This window comes from Vanessa atalanta, chromosome 1, assembly GCF_905147765.1.
Source record: "Vanessa atalanta chromosome 1, ilVanAtal1.2, whole genome shotgun sequence".
Classification (NCBI taxonomy): Eukaryota; Metazoa; Arthropoda; class Insecta; order Lepidoptera; family Nymphalidae; genus Vanessa; species Vanessa atalanta.
The window spans coordinates 3,117,366-3,138,411 of record NC_061871.1 but is presented as its reverse complement, the minus strand read 5'-3'; the positions used below and the strand labels follow the sequence as shown (position 1 = coordinate 3,138,411).

The following is a 21,046-nucleotide window of genomic DNA, read 5'->3' as shown; positions in this document are numbered from 1 at the left end:
AAATAGGAAAAATAAAAATAATACACAAATATCATTCGTATGTATGTATTGTTTCAATTCCAATAGTATCGTAATACCAACTATAAAATATATTATAAAAAATTAAAAATATTTTATGACAATTTTTTCTTTCTTTTTTTTTATTCTTAGAAACTTTCAGGCGCTCTCAATTAAATAAATTATAAATTTTAATTTCTATACACTTAATGTTTAATTAAATTAACAACAATTACATCGCCAACAACTTTTCTTTGCACGTTCGAAGTATGTGTATTCCTGAAAAAAAAGTTTATAAGTTTAAAGATTACAAAATAGTAAGAGCATTACATAATAATTAAAGAATACAGATGTTACTTCCTGAAAGTAATCAGGTCAAAAACTCATTTATTACTCATTAAAACTAAATTTTGTAAGATTATTTTAATTTATTATTAAGTAAATTTTCAGATTATTAAGAGACAAGAGCCTTTTCCGTATGTTATTTGAGTTATTTTGGCTGAATTTGTTAAGCTGACTGTGCTGATTTCAGTCTTACAACGAACATGTCAAGTGGAGACAATGAAAATAATTAACACATAAAACTGAAAATACTTACAAGCAAAAATGCCGCGGCCAATAGAAGAGCTTTATGTTTTGGCTGTGCTGTATCAGTAGGATAGATAATGTTTGTTGTAAAAGTAACGAGCTCTCGGTCCCAACCGTGGGATATTGTTCCAACTTCACGTAAGGAATCCCCACTCAATATCTGAAAGAATATTGTTTTTTTGAGGCAATCAATATAATACGTGTTGATTTAATAACCAATACATTATATAATAAATGTGTACAGAACTACGTATACAATATATAATTAAAATGTAAAATCGATAAATTTTCATTTATTACGATGTGTAGAATATATTGGTGAAGTTTGTTCACATACCCAAAGTGTAATTTAATTTAAAGATGATTGATTATATTGCGGTTCGCCGCCGCTCGTAATTATTTTAATTATTACTACTAACATTATATTGATTAACAAAACCTCGTTTTGGTTTTGTAGTACGCCGGTCATCATTCGTCTTCTGATTGATGACGATATAACTTTTATTTAAATTAAGATGTGTGTAAAATACACATTTGGTTCTCTTTATTTTCAATTTATCTGAGATTATAAAACCAAAGGCAGATGGAGTGAAGCTACAAAAGCGAATGAAATATCAAAAGCGAATGTAAATTCCCGACAGTGTGAAATGAAAAGGGTCGCTATAACAATCCACGCGCCCCACTTGCCTTTTGTTTTATAATCTGAGTATATTCCCTACAGTTGTGTTATAATTCAACAAATGTTTTTTATTTTAGGCTTACAAGACATTTAAGTAATATACTTTATTACTATTGCATTATACGTGAATTAGGAGGTAACATAAAATGATCTGGACTTGACCCTTACGAACTGAATCACTTGTTAAAAGTAAACCGAGCGTTAATTTAAATTCTCAATCTCGTAATTAATAAAATATTTTTGAAAGGAATAACATAATATATTCTTAATATTATACTATATGAACATTTTGCAAGCTTATATTTTTTGTATTATTACCTTAAATTTAGAAAGCTGAAGAGCACTTTTTTTTAAAACTGCCGGGCCTTCTACAACATAGAGGACGTCATCCGCCGCATCTCTTACAAGAAAGAACGGTACCATCCACGTCCACTGTTGTTGTATTCGACCAATATAGTCTCCTGGAGGTGTTACTACTCTCATCTCCTGATTCATAAAATGTTAAAAAATATGTAAGAAAATATTCCAATGTAATTAAATGCTATCGAAGACAAATTATTATGTATTAAATGAATAGGTCGTTGATAAATGTTATCTTTTATGCAAATTTTCATTTGCTGTATAAATAGTGCACTTCAGGAGTGATCCGAACATAACCTAACCTAATCGATCTTGGCTTCATAATTCATTTAATCTTGTAAATGGAGAGTCATAGGTGGTAAGATTACTTGAATGAAGTATGTTTTTCTTTTAGATTTAGATTACCTGCAACCTACAAGGGAACAAGCAAGACGCTGCTGCGAGTCGCCTTTGCAGCACCAACGCCTCCTGCCTCGTGCTGTCGTGCAAGTGCATCACAAAGGCTCGTCCCATGCCACATAGACTTCTTTGTGTTTTCGAAGATACTTCGCTAGCGATGTATAACGATTCGCCGTGAGGTACCTTTACTATGTATCTGTTTTCTGAATTTATTCCCGATGTTACTAGAAATATAATAAACGGCAAATATTATCAATGATTATTTTTTATATTCATTCAAAAATTAAAATAAAGAATAATATCCGGAATCCGGGAATAAGTGTTTTAAGATTGTCACATTTTGCGTCATATTACAAATTCTAAGTTGGAAAAACAGTTACAAATACGAAAATAAACATACAATATTTCTAATAAATCGATAAGTATTTACTAAGCAACTTACAGTCATCAAGTTCTACAGTTTGTTGTATGTGCAGGCTGGAAGCACCGATGAGAAAATCTAAGCCGTGTAATGGTATGAACTGCCCTCGACTGTTCGATTGCCAATCTGTCGTTGATACTGGGAGTTCAGCTCGATTACTCTCTGTATAAAAAATATTATAGAATTAAAATATTTCATTCTCTCTCCTTCAAAACACAATCTGATTGTTGTGTATCTCTAGGACGCAAACCAATCAGATAGTTAGACTGGTTGATTAGTTCTAGGTCAAGCAAATATTTCCTTCTCTCTAGTTCTTACTAGGTTACTTCCAATCAGATTGTGTTTTGAAGGAGACCACTAGACTATCAGAAACCGATATAAATAAATACGATACATATGAGTCTACACCAGCACGAAAACGAACTTCAGAAATAAAGGAATGAAGAGAGGAGAGGGAGTGAATAAACATTGTCAAATCTAAAAAAAAAAACAATAAAACTTACCTTGCACTTGGGGTTGGACGCTTATCACCAGATCGGGTCTCAATGTGGATCCATCGTCTAAGGGAATTATTTATTTCATTTTATTATTATTATTTCTTCTTGCTTTCGTTTTTTAGGACTACAAAAAGCCTTTCGTAAGAATATTTTCAAATTGGCCGCTAGAGGATATTGTAGCCCACCGATGGTCCAAATTGCATTTGTTGTGCAATAAAGTCTTATATGTAGTTATAATTGCTCAATATTATTTACATTGAAGAAAAATTATAAAAAATGTGACTAAACTGACTATTACTATACAAACATGACATAGAAATTATAGAAAAAATACGCCATCCAAAAGATTGTCCTGTGACATTATTTTTATATATTCTTATTTTTAGGTATTTTTCAAATTCATGCATGATTTTTTATCGATAATTGATTCATATCTTAATATATTTTTCTTCATAAGTATTACTTCTTTATATTTACAGTAATTTAAATGTTTTACGAACCTACCTAAAATACTGTCAGTGTACAAAATGTACTAAAAAATATTTGTAATTTAAATAAATTATGACTAGACAACACTGGAGGTTTATTTAGATAAATTAAATTATTTGTTTATGATAAGCGCCAAAACATCGTCGGTGCAAAACTGCAAAGTAACCTACAAACTATTTGTTGAATAACAAATATAGCATTACCTTCAGTAGCTGCTGGATTATCCATACCTCTTGCACTTCCACTATTATTCGCCATGACAGGAGATCTAACCACTTATGTAAATTAAGTATGTAATAATGATGTATAATTATAATGTTCTTTATTATTAGTATTGCACTGTACTGAGTTATCGACACAATTCAATCGTTCGCACGCCTTGTTATCAATAGATAAATCTCTATCATTATCAATAGTACAACAACTTGTTGAGCATCGTATTTCGTAAAGTATTTTAGCTTTCATTACGTCAGCCATTTTAGTTTTTAATCATAATTACAAATATAACTTCTCAGGGTGTCTCATTGCCTGTACTAATTAATCATATAACTTCGTTTTTCGATTTGACTCCTTTTTGGTACTGCAGCTGCTTATACTTATATTCCGGTTGGTTCATATTCATGTTGTTTTCCGGTTTGAAGGGTGAGTGAGCCAGTGTAACTATAGGCATAAGGAACATAACATATTAATTCCCGCGATTGGTGGCGCATTTGCGATGCATGGGTTCAAGTTTCTTACGGCGCTGGTGTCTATGAGCAGTGGTGACAACATATCATCATCATAAGGTGGTCAGGTGGCCCAAAATAATATTTTTGCGATTAGGTCAGTTAATTATATTCTCAGATTCCTAAAGTAGCTTCTGTAGGAATCTGAGATTTTTTTCTGAAAAAGAAGATTATTTTTTACAACTGACAGATATTTTCGCTTTCTTTATAAGATTTCATATACGTATAAGTCTTTTAAGTAATCCTTAGAGACTAATTTGACGCACGATGCTTAACTTGATAAAGATTTTTCCTGAAACCTTTGAACATTATAATAATAGTTGCCAATGCCGCCTTTTACTCCCTGTTGATTCTGCAATTAGGTACATAATCGAGCTCTTCGTCGAGTTTTGAGTTTATTCTTACAAAATGGCTAGATTAATATTTATATCCGTGGAATGCTGTAAAGAGATATCATATAAAATTATCTTTGATAAGAAATCAGACAACAGATACACATAAATCAAACGAAGCATAAATTATGGGTTGATTATTATTAATCTTTCAAAGTTAAAACCTTTATGTTCTGTTCTTGCATGACAGACGCAGTTTTGCTTTTTTGGAATTTCTCGGTGACGCGCGAAGGGAAACTATTGAATGTAGTCGTGAATTATTTGTATCGAAACATATGTATATAGACAACATATATTCGATAATTATATTATTGTACTCGATTGAAAACTTATTTTCTAACTAAAAATACTTATAACATATTATAAATTCAGACAGACTTTCGTCCGATTCTGAATTGAATAAATGAAATTTTAATTACCTGTCTGGACAAAATTAAACATTATAAAGGAATATTATTATTATTTATCTATTTTATCTGAATTATATTTGAACGACGTCGACACCCAATATTGTTATTCCTAAGTATTTACAGTTCAAAAGATTTAAAATGTATGAAGTATTTACGTTCAAAAATGCCGCATACATTTTATAGACCGTATGGTAATTGATTAGAACTAAATTCTTCAATCTCTTCCTTTGCGTGTCTAAAGAACGCAGAAAGGAACTGAAATAATCGGGGAGGTGAATCAAACTTTAGCCGAGTACGATGACTTTAGTATACCAGCCCAGCCAGTTAGTGTCGACCACGGGAGCGGTTATGGTTACAACGCCGGGGGTGCTACTTTACAGCGGGTAACATATAGTTTAAAATAAAACAACGTTTGAAAACCATTTATATTAATATGTTATCATGAACTTGAACATAGTTACGAATAGAATAAGTTTCAAGTAACATTCATGTTTTTGGCAAAATGTATGTTTCCGTTCAAAATGAGCTTTGAAAGTACTTCTAACAACACATGTAATTAATATTATCGATGATGATATTACGGATATGAGCTGATATCATAACAGTGTATTACTATGTTAAAATTACATCAATTCTGCCAGAGTTTTACTCGGAAGACTTAGAAGATTAAATAGGATATTATTTAGATAGATCAAATAACTCGTACCGTTTTTAAATATGTATTTTAATTTTCAGTTTAAAATGTTGAATACCACCATTATTTAAATAATTGGTAATATTATATATATGCTGATTAAAATTTATTAATAATTTTAGATATTAGACTAAAATGACTAGTCTCGATAAAACAACGACTATTTTATTGTCCTAGTATAGTCTAGATTTTGTGCACTAGTGCTAATTGTGCAGTGTAACACCCTCTTCAATTGGGAATAGCGACTATCATTACGCTAAATTATGTTATTTATGGCATAAACTTTTTATCAACACTACCAGATATACCAAGTCATTTTTGTCGAAGTAGTGCTGATCCTTGTTGAAGACAAGTTTAGAAAACGAGATAAAATCAGCTCTATATTTTTTGCAGCAACTTTTATATATTTTTCACTTAATAAAAGACATATATGTATAATTTAAACAAATATGCATACATGTATAAATATATTATGTAAAATTATTCGAAATATTCATTGTTTAATACGAATTTTGTGTTTATCTATATGATTCTTTTTTTTATATTCTATATAAAGTTCTGAATATATAGTAATTTAAAAGTTCAAGTATATAATATAATTATATATATTTAATAATCTTTAATTGCCGTAATGCTTAGTTTATGACGACATACTTAAACAATAATACATAGTATACATGTAAGTAAATATTTAACAACGATAGACATATTTTTTAAAACACCCATAATATAAACGTCATCTACAAAACCTTGGACATTTCCCCCTAGATCGAACCGTTTTCTATAGCTGACTTTGACGTTAAACAATCAGAAATGCAATAAAATATTATTAGCAAAATCCTTATACAACGTTCAATATTTAAATGGAAAACATTTAACAATGAAAGCTTTTGTATTTCGCATAAATTATTATTTAAATCTTAGCGAATAGTCAATTATAAATGTAACGACGTATATCGAATTAAACAGTTTTATTCATACGCGTCTATGGCCGGTTAAACCCGTATGAATAATATAAAAATTAGATTGTTAACTAGGGAATAATCGATGGTGATTATCCGTGGACACTAAGATAATAAGTGACATTTAGAAAAAATACATCTATTAAAATGTTTATAAATGATTACGATAATAATATTTTAATTAATACAATCATAAATCAGAAGCTTGATAATTGAGTTTCACTACTCATATTTGTTGAGCTTCTTTCTCGTAATAAGTAACTGCGATTTCTGCACATAATGGCTCATTGCAAGGTCGGTTTCGAAGTTTCTTTATCGGTGAAGCGCTCTCTGCCAACCTAGATTTAGTTTCAAAGTGGCAGGAAGGCAAGGGCTTGCTTCGCATTCACCATCTAACTCATCGACTAAATTTTCATGCAATTCTCTTAAAGCCATAAGAGCCGAACGCGCAGCTCGCTGACAACTCATATCACCTTCACAGGAGGAGTCTGCTTCGGACAGAAATACTAAGTCACATGTTGTTGGAGGAGCCTCACCCTAGAAGAAAAAAAATATATATATTCATATTCTTTATATTTAAGAATTGTTTAGCACCAAAGTTCTATCTATACTTACACAAAGGTAACAAATCTGGTGTAAGCTACACAAAGGAAGAAACAGCTGACCACGATCTCCAGCTAATAAGTCGACACCACGGCATCTTTGTACAATCTTTGCTAAAACTGGGCAAGCACCCATAGAGCTAACTGTAATAAAATAAGTGAAATGTTAACAATATTATATTACCTTTGTTAATAATTCGACCACTGTTAGTGTATAATTTTACCTGTCGACATTACAGGAGTATGATGGCTTCCACTTCCACCCATATATCCTTCAGAGAGCTGTTCCTCCATTTTACCATTTAAATAATGACCAGCTCCTTGTTCATCTTCAAAATCATCATTTTTTTCAGATGCAATCGGAATGTCATTCGGCATGAGTACCTTTTCCTTTTTTATAACAACTCTTTTATATTTATCACTAGTGTGATCAGAAGAGGAACGAACAACTGAAGACGCTTTTTGCATTTGCAAACTTTGCTTGAATTCTTTTAGCGCTTTGCGCATTTTTTCCAAACTATAAGCTGCAGCCAAACGAGACAGCAATTTTTCTTTCATTTCTTGTTCTTCTTTAGAGTCTAGCTCTTCACCAATATTTGAATAATGTAATGCTTCATCCACTATTATTCCTTCCATATTTTTCAACTTCTTATCGATATTATCCAATTTCGATTCATTGTCGGTTCCAGAGTTTCTTTTTTCGTCTTTAGCAAGTGAATGATCGTTATTCATTCGAATATTTGTTTCCTCATTCGGTTGAACGTAATTGCGTTTTGCATAATTATTTTTTCTAAAGGAATTTAAGGGGTATATCACCTCCTTATTAAATGTGTCAAAGTATTGTTTTTTGAGTCGATCCTCGTTTAGATTATTTACAAAGGAAACTGATTTTTTAAGCCGTTTGTCAATGCCGAAATAATCTGACCAATCGATAGACTTCTTCTTGATTTTAATTGGTTTTTCAGTTTCCTGATTATTATCATTCTCGTGTTGATCTTTGTCATGATTATGTTTGTGATCTTTATCATGAGTATGTTCTGATTCATGGGTGTTATGATAGTGTTCTTCTTTACCGAATACTCCTGGGGGATGAATTTTGTGCTCACTTTCTTCGTGATTATTATCTTCGTACATTGTCAAATTTTGGTCATGCTCGGTGTGATTATGAGGTAAAACCAACGTCGGTGGCTTACTATCATGCAATTTTTCAACATGATCAGTGTTACGCTTAACGGGAGATTTAATAAATTCATTTTCTGCATTCCCAAATATTTTTGACAAGTCTCTGATTATTTTTGGATCTGTTCCGGCACTATTTCTGAATGTCTTAGTATCGCGTTTATTCTGGTCAGGAGCAAATCTTTTCTTTTGACTATTGAAATTATACGGTTCACTGCTCCTTTTAGTTACAGGAAATCGCTTTTCAATCGTTTCATATGCATACTGATCTTCGTCTGCTAAATCAGAGAGACTATCATCGTTAAGGGGTTGAAAGGCAATAGCATATTCTTCTCGCATGTCGTCTTTATCATTATCATCATCATTATCAGAAACTTCATATGAATTATAGTTAGAATTACGAGGAACAATATCTCCATTGTTCTTAATATATTCGCTCTCGGTTAATACGGATCGATCCATATTGGATTCTGGACTTCGTTTTCTTTTAAAAGCTACGGGACCCCAATTATTAGGAAATCGTTTTTTGATAATTTTATCTTTATATAATTTTACTACGCCTTCTGCATTGTCTTCATTCTTAGAACGCCCTTGGTTATTCTTGTATTTAGACCAGAGCTGATCCAAAAGAACTGCATATTCAATGTCGTTGTCTCCTTCGTTTTCCAGAATGTGACTATTTTCATCTACATCTTCATCTCTATCCATAAACAAGTCTCGAAGTCTATCGTTGTCTGAATGTTGACTTCGTTCGCGGAAAGGAGATGGTTGCCGTGTATTAGAATTCGGTCTACTAAATGCAGATTTTTTCTTGATTATTTTGTACTCATAAGCTTCAGATGGCCTTTCATTTTCTAGCAACCTGACAATATACTTTGGAGATGTTTCATCTTCAGCATTTTCAGGATCTACTGAATAATCAGGCTCTGTAATTAACAATACATATAAACATGAAAAGCATTAATAAATTACGATTTAGTTTTGAAAATATGTTTAAAAAAATAATGAATCCTGTAAAACATAACATAAATTGTGTATGTTGTCCGTAAAATCTTTTTTAATCTAATAAAAAATATTATTTTAAGTAGTGTTGTTATAATTTTGCGCTGCATGAGAAGCATTAATGTGGATTAAATTTATACGATAATGTAAATTTTTTGTCATACCAGGATAAGCTTGCGGCGGCACGAAGTCGTAAAAAGCTTCATAATCTGACGATTCAACGGGTACATGCACGCGCCCACGTTGTCGTCGCTGCAACGCTTCAAGTGCCCCACGCAACGATCCGCCGCGCTCCGCCGTGCACACAACCATGCACACGGTCGCCAAACACAGCCATAGAACTCGCATACTGCAACACCTGTATTGATTGTTACATTAATAGTCGCTCAAACGTTAGACCTATCAACAATAATATTGTTATATCCAGGTTTATATCATAAAAAATAATTCAATAGATCAATGATTTAAAGAAATAAAATGCGTATCTCTAATGCATTGAAACGTGGACTGACAGTAACTTGATTATTTTGTTTTGCAAGCGGTAACGATGTATATATTATTCCTAACATGGAATTAAAATAATCTTCGTCTTATAACGTATATTTTTATAGAAGTAAGTTGTTTTTTATCTGATGTCAATGTGCGGTTTAAACTTTCACATTTAGGACCCAAATGAAAAGAAAAATACACCTTTATTGCTTTGTTGTATGATCGATGTTTATATTATTATATATTTTTATGAGTTCCATGAGATATAATTGGAGAATATAGAAAATAAGATAACAGATTTTATCGATTTGATTTTGAAAGAGGAGATGTCAAAATTAGTGTGATGTTTTTACTAAAAGTTAAACCTAATTCAATACAAGAATTTGAAAATCCTGCTACTCTTCGAATGTTCCACACGATATAATTTTGTAGTTTTGTCAAGCGATGTATAACAAATGTATATGGTAAGCCAAGCTGCCATACGAAGAAATTACACACAACATTATTTTCCTATTTTTTTTAATATAATGAATACACTTTACTTTGTATATTCAATATTTAAAAGAATAAGATTAACAGATGTACTATAGGTACATATAGAACACATCATATCATAATATATTAAATAAATCATGTTGATTTTTCTAGAATAATGATAATGATAGGTTGACAGATATTGTAGGTTGACAATAAAATGTATGTTTATCCTGAGAGGGTTGTAACCAAAAATCTTTGTGAGGAATCCTAACGGAGAAATTCAGATAAATATTTATTTGTTTATTTCAAGAATTATTCATTAAAATGGACGTAGGTTTTTACATATTTTTAAATTTAAATAAATAAGATAATAAATAACAATAATTGAGGGATTTTGTCGGCTTATGTCTCGTATATTGATTTGTTTAACATATATTATTTATATAAAATATAAATATTATTCTAAAATGTACATATATTATTTATATATAACATATTTAATTTCGTAGAAATAACTTCCAGTCGGGTCAGTTATATAGGTCACCATTTTCTATAAACATACGATTTGACCGCCCGTCAAACAAAGAAATCTGAATGATACATACAGATCGTTCTTATGAGCTTTAGGCGTCAACAAAACATTGTTATTTCAAACAGACGCTGTTTGAGATAGCCTTTATATTCATAAGAACTTACCTTAAACCATTTATCACGACACAACAAAACACAGGGTGTATTTTTCAGCGTGTACGATCACTAGGGTGTCTGGAAAACAACTGGGATACTGAAAGTTGGCACCGTGCGCCCTACCTCATGCGCAGTAGACATGCCAGGGTTCCGCAGGTTTCAGGGGCTACGGAACCCGCTATGAATGATATAGCTGAAAAGATATAAGCGGGGCGGAGCGAGGAGGGGAGCAGTTATATAACTACGATCGATAGAGGGAGCGAAGCCGGGCTTAGGTACAGTACACAGTGTTGCAAAATGTTTATTTATTTTTATTGGAATCAAGTCCACTCTAGTTTATTGCTTGCAGTATTCGCTCTATGACCTGCATTCATTATCTCTTCTATATTCCAAGCAATAATAGTACATTCCACGGACACTGTTATATAAAGTAGCGTATGCAAAGAGAGAAATATAAGATTCATTTATTAATATATAATAAACGAATGTGTAGCAATAAAACATTTTTAATTCCATTAATGTAAATCACCCAAGTCAATATCTTTGTCAATGTATAAAAATATAAACACTCTAGAGTATTATTCGGGACAAAACCTTAACGTTAATTTAAACATAGAAAGTTGTAGAATTAAATATCTTTTCTGAAGAAAAAAATATTTCCTTAGACACAAAGGAAAGTATAGAGTTGAACAACTTTTGTTTGTAATAAAGATAGGTGGTAATTAATTGTTCTTTCAAAGAGTTAACATAAAATGATAAAAAAATAATTAGTAAAGTAACAGAAATTTTAGTTTTAGAACATTTTGTTTTTATTATAACGCATTTTAATTCAGGCGTTAACGTACTATATTTTAAGATATTTTGGTGTTGATGCAAATCTTTTTACTTCTAATATCATAAATCATAATAGATACATAAATTAATATACATACGTGAAATTTGCTTTATCTGAAACTCCGATAAACAGTAATGTACATAAACTTCATCAGGTATCAGACAATTTAGACGAATTAAAGCTTTTATTACAAAACATTATTTATAAACAGTCAAAATAATATTAATGATGTATTGTTAGATGTTATATTATTGCTCAAATTAATACTTTAATTGCAACTAGATTTTAAAAAATTAAATAATATTGTTCTTATTAATATATAATGGCAACATTTATGACTTAAGTTTGCAATTGTGCGTGCTGTGACTGCAGGACTTATTAAATCGATTTCAATTAAACCTACATGTGCCGTAGTTCAACGTATATTATACCTAGTCATACACTTTCCACCCCTCTCAATAAAAGTTGGCAGACAATCACAAAATGTATCTCTATATAACCGAATAATAAGTAACCGAAAAGGATGTCGCCACTTAGCTCTGCATTCATATGCATATATATTGCTTAATGTTGTCTTAGATTTTCGCGATTATTACACATTGAAATAAAACTAGTTTTTAACGGATTTAATCGCGTATATTAATTATTTTATTTTAACATCCCGACGTTTCGAGCACTTTGCAGTGTTCGTGGTCACGGGCAGACTAAGGTGACATTTGTCTGTTCGAATAAAAAAGAAATATTATTTACAATTACCGCCAACGATTTCTTAATTGGTATCTTGAGTAGCGTTCCGGTTGCACGCAGAAGGCACTAACTGTATCTTTACCAAATCCAACAGACTGCAAGACCTTAGACTGGCGTTAGTTAGACTAGTTTTATTTCAATATATATTGCTTTCCAGATATTCATTTAACTAATTATTATCGTTAGGGATACATTTACTCAAAGCAATAAAGTGGAGTGCAATCTAGAGTTGGTTTCGAACGAAGCAACGCAACTTCGCTCAAACTAATTTTACTACTGCATCGGAGGAGCTATGCATGGTCGCGTTTATTGAGATACTAAGAGAATTGTTGCCTCAAACTGTAGAGCACAAAATTATGTAACTATTTTAATTTAAAAAACATTATTTACAAAGGTAAAATAAAAATGTATCAATCTAATGTTATGGTACAAATTAAATTTTTTGATTGTTTTACGGATCACTCTTTTTTTGCACCCAATTGCTAAATATATATATATATATATACATATGTATTCGGCATATCGGTTAAGATGTAAGACGTTGCTGAAATTATACTGCCTTTAAACAGGAATAAAGAAATAGAACGTATTTCTGTTTGCGGTCGATTAATTGATGAGAGGGTTATACCGACCCAGACGACAGACATAGTCCTGCTTGGTTTGTTGTTTGGTAACTGCGTAAGAGTTGTTTGGTAGCTGTAAGAAGGGTTATCAATTAAAAAAAATAATTAAAATAGAACATTTCTTAAGCATCGTTCAGGGTTATCTGCGGACAGCAGTATACTGCACCAAGACAGGCTCACAATTACCTTTTTTCATTCCTAACAATAAACAATTTTTAATTTGAACACTTTGTATGTTGACAACTTGTTTTGCGTGCCGGATTTATTTGGTTTAAATTTATGTTCTTTATAAAAACAATAAGATATTTGTGAGGCGCTGTTAAACTCTGGGGTCACCGATCTGCTTTTATTTCAAGCTTAAACATTTATTTACGATGCCTTTCAAGCCTTTATTCGCTGCTTTAGTCACGTTTTGAATTTCTTATAAAAAATTGTAAACAACATTGATTGTGAACGCGGTTTAATGATCAACATTCTGAGGCTTCTCATTCTTGTATCGTGGTATTTAATTGAAGACGCCCGCCAGCCGCCCATGTCGTTGTAATTATTTTTATTTGCACTCTTCTCCTTATGATGCCCAGCTTCATTACCCTGTAGGCATGCTAGTTTTTACTATAAAGTTATTTGTACGAACATAATTTTCTTTACAATTTTGTAATGGTTCGTAACTTTTTTTAAAAACACAAAATGTATTTTATTAAGACATAATGCTATTACAGATTTTATTAAATAGTGTATATATCAAAGGCTTTGAAAATATCGTAATATTATTAGTATGGATACATAATACTTGTCATATTGCAATTGAACGCAACTTTGACAATAGTCGAAATTTTAGTCAAATTGTAATTTTTAATATACAATTATAGAGTTAAATTATATCAACTAATTTTCGCCCAGTGACCGAAATTCGGCCATAGCCATCGTTGATAATAATTTTAGTGAAAACATATACGAGTATATGAATCTGTATGTACCGAAAGATACTGGCAACAGTTGGTTGTGCAAGGCGATGTGTCCTACGATGTCTCGCGTCCTGGTATTTGGATCATTTGATATTTACTGTAGCTTTTGTAATTTGTGTAAATTGAGTGCTTTAGGTAAAAAGTGTTATTAACACATTCAAGTCTATAGACCCGTCCGACGGATTTTTTAAAATGATTATTAAATGCCTGGTGACCTTTTTTGCATTACTTCCTGAAAACTTCGTCCATATTTCTTCGTCCGTTTCTACGTCATTGCGAGTTGCGTCAAATATTACGACTTTCGTTGGTTGGTAATTAACAGTTTCATAAACAGAAAAAAATATAACTCAAGTTATAAAACAGAAAATATTTTTTTGTCTATTTATAGGATTACAGACAATACATTAACAGGGAAATACGCAAAATATCATCGTAAATAAATTTCGTTTAACTTCTCTGCTAGAAGTTATTCGTTGGAAATATATCCCCCCAGCATATTCCTCAAATCACCTTATATAACTGTATTTTACTGTGTGGTATAACTGTGTACATAAATATAAAAATAATACTTTCAAAATACAATAAAGGTCCTACTCGTGATTCGGCATCTGTAAATTTTAATTCTAATTATAATTAAATCTGTAATAGTAAAAAATAATTACCATGACACGAATTCTCAATAACGACTATCGCCACGTAGGCAATTCGGTTCCTATTGTTCTCGAGGCTAAACTTGAACTGGTCGAAAAATGTAAAATGTGGCTTATTTTTTAATATAAGTATGTAGTCATAATATAATGACTAATTGCAATGACTTCCTATTACAACGAGAAATCTTAATAAGTAATTAGTGAAGTAAGGAAAAGTTACATTCAAACTGCACGAATACTTTATATAAACTCTGCTTTTATCACTGTAACGCGGTTCTTACTGCTCTCACGGCTAAGTTTAAGTTAGCCCGTCACTGCACAATGCACGTTTTACACCATATGTGGAACTTGCTATATGAAAATGCACATCATCACTTCTGTTTTGCTTTCGTGGTGTTCATACGCGCTATCCTGTCCCAAAATTCTTGTACCTGAATTTACTGGACTTCTTTCTTGCACTTATGAGGACATTAGCTAGTTTTTTGGTTGGTGATTTTAAATACTTTGAAATTATTGTGTGTAAATGTAGGTCAAACAATATATAGTCATTCTAAAAAACTACATTGATATTATGAAAGATAAGATTCTTGGGACATGTTATTCTGTGAGAATGGCTTAGATTCAGACAATATATAAAGGGCAAAAGGTATAAATGTCCTGTCTCATCAACCAGATGTTATTATAAAATACATTTATATGGCGTGTCGGTCGATGTCCTTCCCGGAGAAGCTAATCATGTCAAAAAAGTTACATACTACCTTATAGTTGTTTATTTGAATGTCGTTCAACAAAGAAAACATAATACCTGGAGATAATCAGGAAAACGGTAATAATATAATCATAATAAAAGTAATGTTATGAAAAGCAAAGCAAAGCAAACTGAAAAAAAGGAGGACTGTGCATACAACATAAAAATAATATTTGTTTTATCAACTAGACGATGGAAAGAACAAAAGGATATTTTAATAATTTATAAGAGCTTTATATTATATAGAGAAAGAGGATTAATAAAATAAAAAACTCGTAAGGTTGTAAAATATTATCAAAATGTGATAAGTATAGATTACTACAACCAAATGTTATTCAACTATTTATGTGAATATAAGTCCATAGTAGATAATTGGTGAATAAATAATATCAATAAAAAAAAATCAATCATCATCCATACATGATCTATATCTTATTTTTAGAGTGGATAACTAAGGTATTATATATAGATTTTGTTTCATTGTATTTCTTAGAATACAGTACATTAACAGAGTCATTAAAATGCATGTGCAATGTACATGCATTTTGGTGGTAGGGCTTTGTGCAAGCCCGTCTGGGTAGGTACCACTCACTCATCAGATATTCTACTGCCAAATAACAGTACTCTGTATTGTTGTGTTCCGGCTAGAAGGGTGAGTGAGCCAGTGTAATCACAGGCACAAGGGACATAACATCTTAGTTCCCGAGGTTGGTGGCGCATAGGTGATGTAAGGAATGGTTAATATTTCTTACAGCGCCTTTGTCTATGGGCGGTGGTGACCACTTACCATCAGGTGGCCCGCCAACTAATGCCATAAAAAAAAAAAAACAAAAACATAATACTGTACTAAATTGATAAATGGTAGTTTTTTTTTGGTTAAACGTCATACAGATGAGGGCTCAGGCTTATAAATTTGTATTTTTTTTAAATTTCAGGACAAACTATACTGCGTAAGCGGCCATGTGAAGTGGAAGCGACCTGCCAACTCCCTTTGTTATAATTATCTCGGATGATAGAACAAATGTAACCGTAGTTTTACAGATGATTTCACGTGAAGGTCATTACCACTTCGGCTGGTACGGCGTCTTCGTTCTCTGTGTCTGAACACTAAATATTTGCGCTGAGAATTTTCATAAAATATAATCCGATAATATTTTAATCAAATTTTAGTATTTATATTTTCGATTAAAAATCTTTAAAAAATAGAGTCTTAATAAATAAAAATGTTTGTATTTTGTACTACTTTAATCTTACAACATAAATTCAATATTCACAATGCAGTGTTGCATTATTTTTTTTCAAAATATAATCGCATAAAAAAGTAAATTCTAAATGTAGGTACGAATAAATTATTTAACTTAAAATATCAATGGCATAACAGATCTTTCGTAAACATTTCGTTAGTTTTTATATATAACTTAAACCCTAAGAATCCGTTTACGCACCTTGATGCGTACACATAGACAGTATGATTTTTTTACCATCAATATTTAAATAAAAAAGATTAAATTATTATTTAAATCAGCCCAAAAGGTAACAATTTGATTTTAAAACGTTTTTTTTTCAGGTAAATAGTTTCGAAAAATAATATAAATATAAATTACTTAGTTGTCTAAGTAAGTACACGCAAATGTAAATAAAATTTTAACAAAAATCGTTATTATTATAAATTTGACGATAAAAGAAGATAGAAATATATATCAAACTTAAACGTAAAACTTAATTTAAATGATCGATTTCCCACAATGGCACTTGTTTGACTACTAAATAAATATCACTATATATGTAGTAAGTCTGGGCAAGAATATGCTTTCATTTGAAATAATTCAACATAAATATAACTAACAATCTCGATACCAAACGAGTCCAGTAACGGTAACGGTTATTGTTCTGATTTACCATAAAGAGTAGATAAATAAGATATATTAATACGGATACCCAATTATCCTTAAATTTATTTGATTCGAAATATCGAATAACGCATGGAAAACACCGTCAATAATACGTTGTTTTCTCAACTAGAATTCCTCGACCGGGTCCTCAGCGTCGGCCAGCTTAACGAGACCTATGAAGCTCTTCTCTGGCTGCATCAATGAGTGTCTATCTCCACCGGTGTTTCTCACCGCGAGTCTGTCTCCGGCTTTCAAGAATAGAGCCGCAGCAGAAAAGCAGGAGTTCGGTTTATCTAAACGCTCAGTGGAGTGCGTGGACTGAGCGCATTGAAGAATAGTTTCCCTTTCATCCATGTATGCGTTTGTGCGATGTAACACCCACGAGATTATATCGTGGCTATCCAAATAATAAATCTGAAATAAATGATTAGGTTAATAATGCATAAGCTATTTGAAAAAGAATTTTGTTTTGTTCTATTTCGAAACACTAAATTAGCATGGTCCTTCTGGAGCATTAAGACAGAGAAGGCGCATGTTCGTTCTTTAGGATTACTAACGATATCTTTTACTTCTAGAAGAGAATTAAAATTTAGTTGGACTTCGTAAACGACGAGTTAAATTTTACCTGAGCACAATGATGTACAATTAAGTTGTGTTGGATGTTTGTATAGAGTGCTTATAATTTTTGTTGCATTACCTGCACGTAAACGAAGTAGACACCGGTGTGGTGCACGTGGATGTGCCCGTTCCGAGTGAGAGTGGGACGCGGGTGAGGTGACGCGACGGTCCAGGGCGCGGGGTACCACACGTCGTGTGGCGCGCCGTGAGCCACGCGGACCAGACCGTTTCCTATGAGATAAATTATAATAACAATGTTACACCAAAATTTTCGAATAACTGTATTTTACATATATAAATTCATTCATATTAGGTATCTAAAGGAATTTAATCCTCATAACTGTCAAGTACGACGTAATTTTATTTCAATTAAGTAGGTGATGAGAGCCATCATCAAACTCAAGAAGGGCGTTCTGTTACATGTTAAGTGTGCTTTTCCCGTCATTCAAGTGTGAAACCTCAAAATACTATAACTTGTGAAGAAAATAACTATATATTTGAGTTTTTTAATAATTTTGTGTCATTAATTATTACAGGTGACAATGCCAGGCTCGTGTCGTTTCATTATAATTCATAAAAAAATTCAAAGTAAAAATACTTTTTAAAAAAAGCTTTTATTTAAATGCTCTAAAAAGAAGAAAATAAAATTTTCCTTTAAAATTTTAACTATCAATTTATAACCTCATTTTTCAACACAATTTCTTTAATCATAAAAGCATGTATTATGTGGATATATTTTCCAATTTTTTTTTACATTCTAGAATTTGCCTCATAAATTTTTATAGTATTTTTTTTAATATTATTTGCGCTAAATAATTAAGTCACCTTAATAAATTGCTAAATTTACGGTAAATTCATAATTCATAATTTTTGTTTCTTGATTATATACTGTACCTTTGTAATGTTCGTGAATCTCGGTACTGAGATGTGACGTGTTACCGTGGAAGTGAGCAGCTATGAAGGGTCTTCGCTGACCCTCCTAGAAAAGAACAAAATTGTCTTTTATATGAAAAAAATAAAATAAATTACAGAATATTAAAAATATTAAAAAAAGTTAATTGACCTCATCATTACTGTTCCTGACAGTTCTGGATACGGTGTGCAGAGACAACTTGCCAAGAGGATCGCTTGGGATGAATTTCTTCGTTTTACGCCTGATGAAAATTTTACATGTTACAAATTATTTTGTATTGTTAGAAAATGATATAATTATTGAATATTTTATGTTTTATTTAAAATTTGTTTCAAAGATTTTTTTTTAGCTAAACCATAAGATTTTAAAATTACAAATCATAATAAATTATGTTTTAATCCTAAGTAATAAAAGTACATTTATTAAAACTTCAATGGTCAGAATTTAGTTAACTAAATATTTATGAAATAAAACTGGTAAAAATACATATGAATATTATACTAATTAGTAATATAAAACCTTTCTTAACAAAAACTTACAATGGCTTTTGTTACGACAAAGTAAATTTGTAAAAGCGCTGAACCTTTCAGACTACGATATTAAATACATTTTAATGACCAAACTTTCGAGCAAGCGTAACTTTTTGATAATAATACGTCAAATTTCAGGAGCAAATCTGAAATACTAAACTCAAATCCCTTGTCTCCTACATATCTCTATGTTCCTATGTGTAAAGAATATTTAGGGTAACGATCGCATTCTTTTTTTGTCATTAACAGCTCCCATAGACAACTTTTTTTTTTATGAAGCCTTACGATCCATTCATATTACCTATCGTCAAACTCTTTCTTTATCACAGATGGTAATTTATGAATCGATCATCAATTTATCTAATTTTTCTTATAGTCTTGTGCAAGTAAATAAACTGGGCTACAACTAGATTAAAAAAACTCGACATTAATTATTTAAGGTATTAATATAAGTTGAAAAAAATAGTACCGAGACGGACTCTTATAGAGCCCTGTTACTAGTTAAATTTGAATACAGTATTATTACAAATAATTATATTTTGCAAATTCATCAAGCGTTGGAAAATTGCCGATAACGATCTTTAATTCTAGATAAGGATGTTGTTCTAACCCAATGTGTAACTCGTTTGCCCTTAAACGATTATAGGTCGAACAGACATGTTATGCCTGAGTAAGAACAAACAGCTATCTTGAGTTTAAATTGGACTTATATTGTATATAATATATTTTGTTTTTAATAATTATAATAGGATATCGTGGCTAAGCTCATTACTAGTAATTTTATTAAAATTTAAAGTTGACACTACAGTTTTGTTAAACAAAAAATCAATTTCATTCCTTGCTGTTATCATAACTTTTTAAGCGCGTATATGTAACCTAATAATTTAATTAATACGATTATCTTGTACGATATCTTCTTTTTATTATTTAATACTCAAACCGCACCTCTCTTGTTCTGTTGAGTTCGTGGTTACGGTACCACGAGAAATGTTCGCTAAATTATATCACACATGAAATTTAATACATCCATTATGATCAAAAACAAAAGATTGTAAAGGCAGTGTTACATAACAAGTGTATTATATTAGTACGTGTAGACTCGCCGTATTGATTTCGTCGCGACTCGGGATATCTTATATTACAAGTCTTTGTATAATGCTCGGGGGATATTAAATTCACCATCGAGGTTAGTCACGTAGAGAAGAATTTCTATATTACTAACGATCGGCTCGGTTGAGGTATATTCTATAATTTATGGAGGTATATAATTATGTATATAACACAAACGTAACATTAGCGTAATGTATGCACTAGATGATGGCTGTTTCAAACAACTAATATATACTTATCATTGTACCTACATGGAAAATGGTTAAAAAAAATGAAAAAAAATATATCCCGCTGAGTTTCTTTCGCCGGTTCTTCTCAGGTCCAAGGTGCTAAATTCCGAACCGGTGGTAGATTTTTGACAATCAA

At 31.4% G+C, this 21,046-nt stretch overlaps 2 protein-coding genes across 2 annotated transcripts in view; both read right to left on the bottom strand.

Moving 5' to 3' along the window:
• Positions 1–146: 146 nt before the first annotated feature.
• LOC125077216 lies at positions 147–11,212 on the bottom strand. The gene is made up of 13 exons (XM_047689086.1): positions 11,059–11,212; positions 9,561–9,754; positions 7,440–9,320; positions 7,229–7,359; positions 6,941–7,150; positions 4,967–4,970; positions 3,634–3,705; positions 2,948–3,004; positions 2,466–2,606; positions 2,030–2,247; positions 1,583–1,750; positions 596–745; positions 147–276 (listed from the first exon to the last, which is right to left on the bottom strand). Exons 2-13 carry the CDS (start codon positions 9,742–9,744, stop codon positions 220–222), a joined length of 3,273 nt encoding a protein of 1,090 aa, XP_047545042.1. The 5' UTR covers positions 9,745–9,754; positions 11,059–11,212; the 3' UTR covers positions 147–219.
• Positions 11,213–16,922: 5,710 nt separating this feature from the next.
• LOC125064652 (protein eiger) overlaps positions 16,923–21,046 on the bottom strand; it is a 39,184-nt gene continuing 35,060 nt past the window's right edge. The window contains exons 5-8 of the mRNA XM_047671815.1: positions 19,191–19,281; positions 19,022–19,106; positions 18,207–18,358; positions 16,923–17,923 (exon numbers count right to left, since the gene is read on the bottom strand). Coding sequence (XP_047527771.1) covers positions 17,636–17,923; positions 18,207–18,358; positions 19,022–19,106; positions 19,191–19,281 — 616 coding nt within the window. The 3' untranslated portion in view covers positions 16,923–17,635. The remainder of the gene's footprint in view (positions 17,924–18,206; positions 18,359–19,021; positions 19,107–19,190; positions 19,282–21,046) is intronic.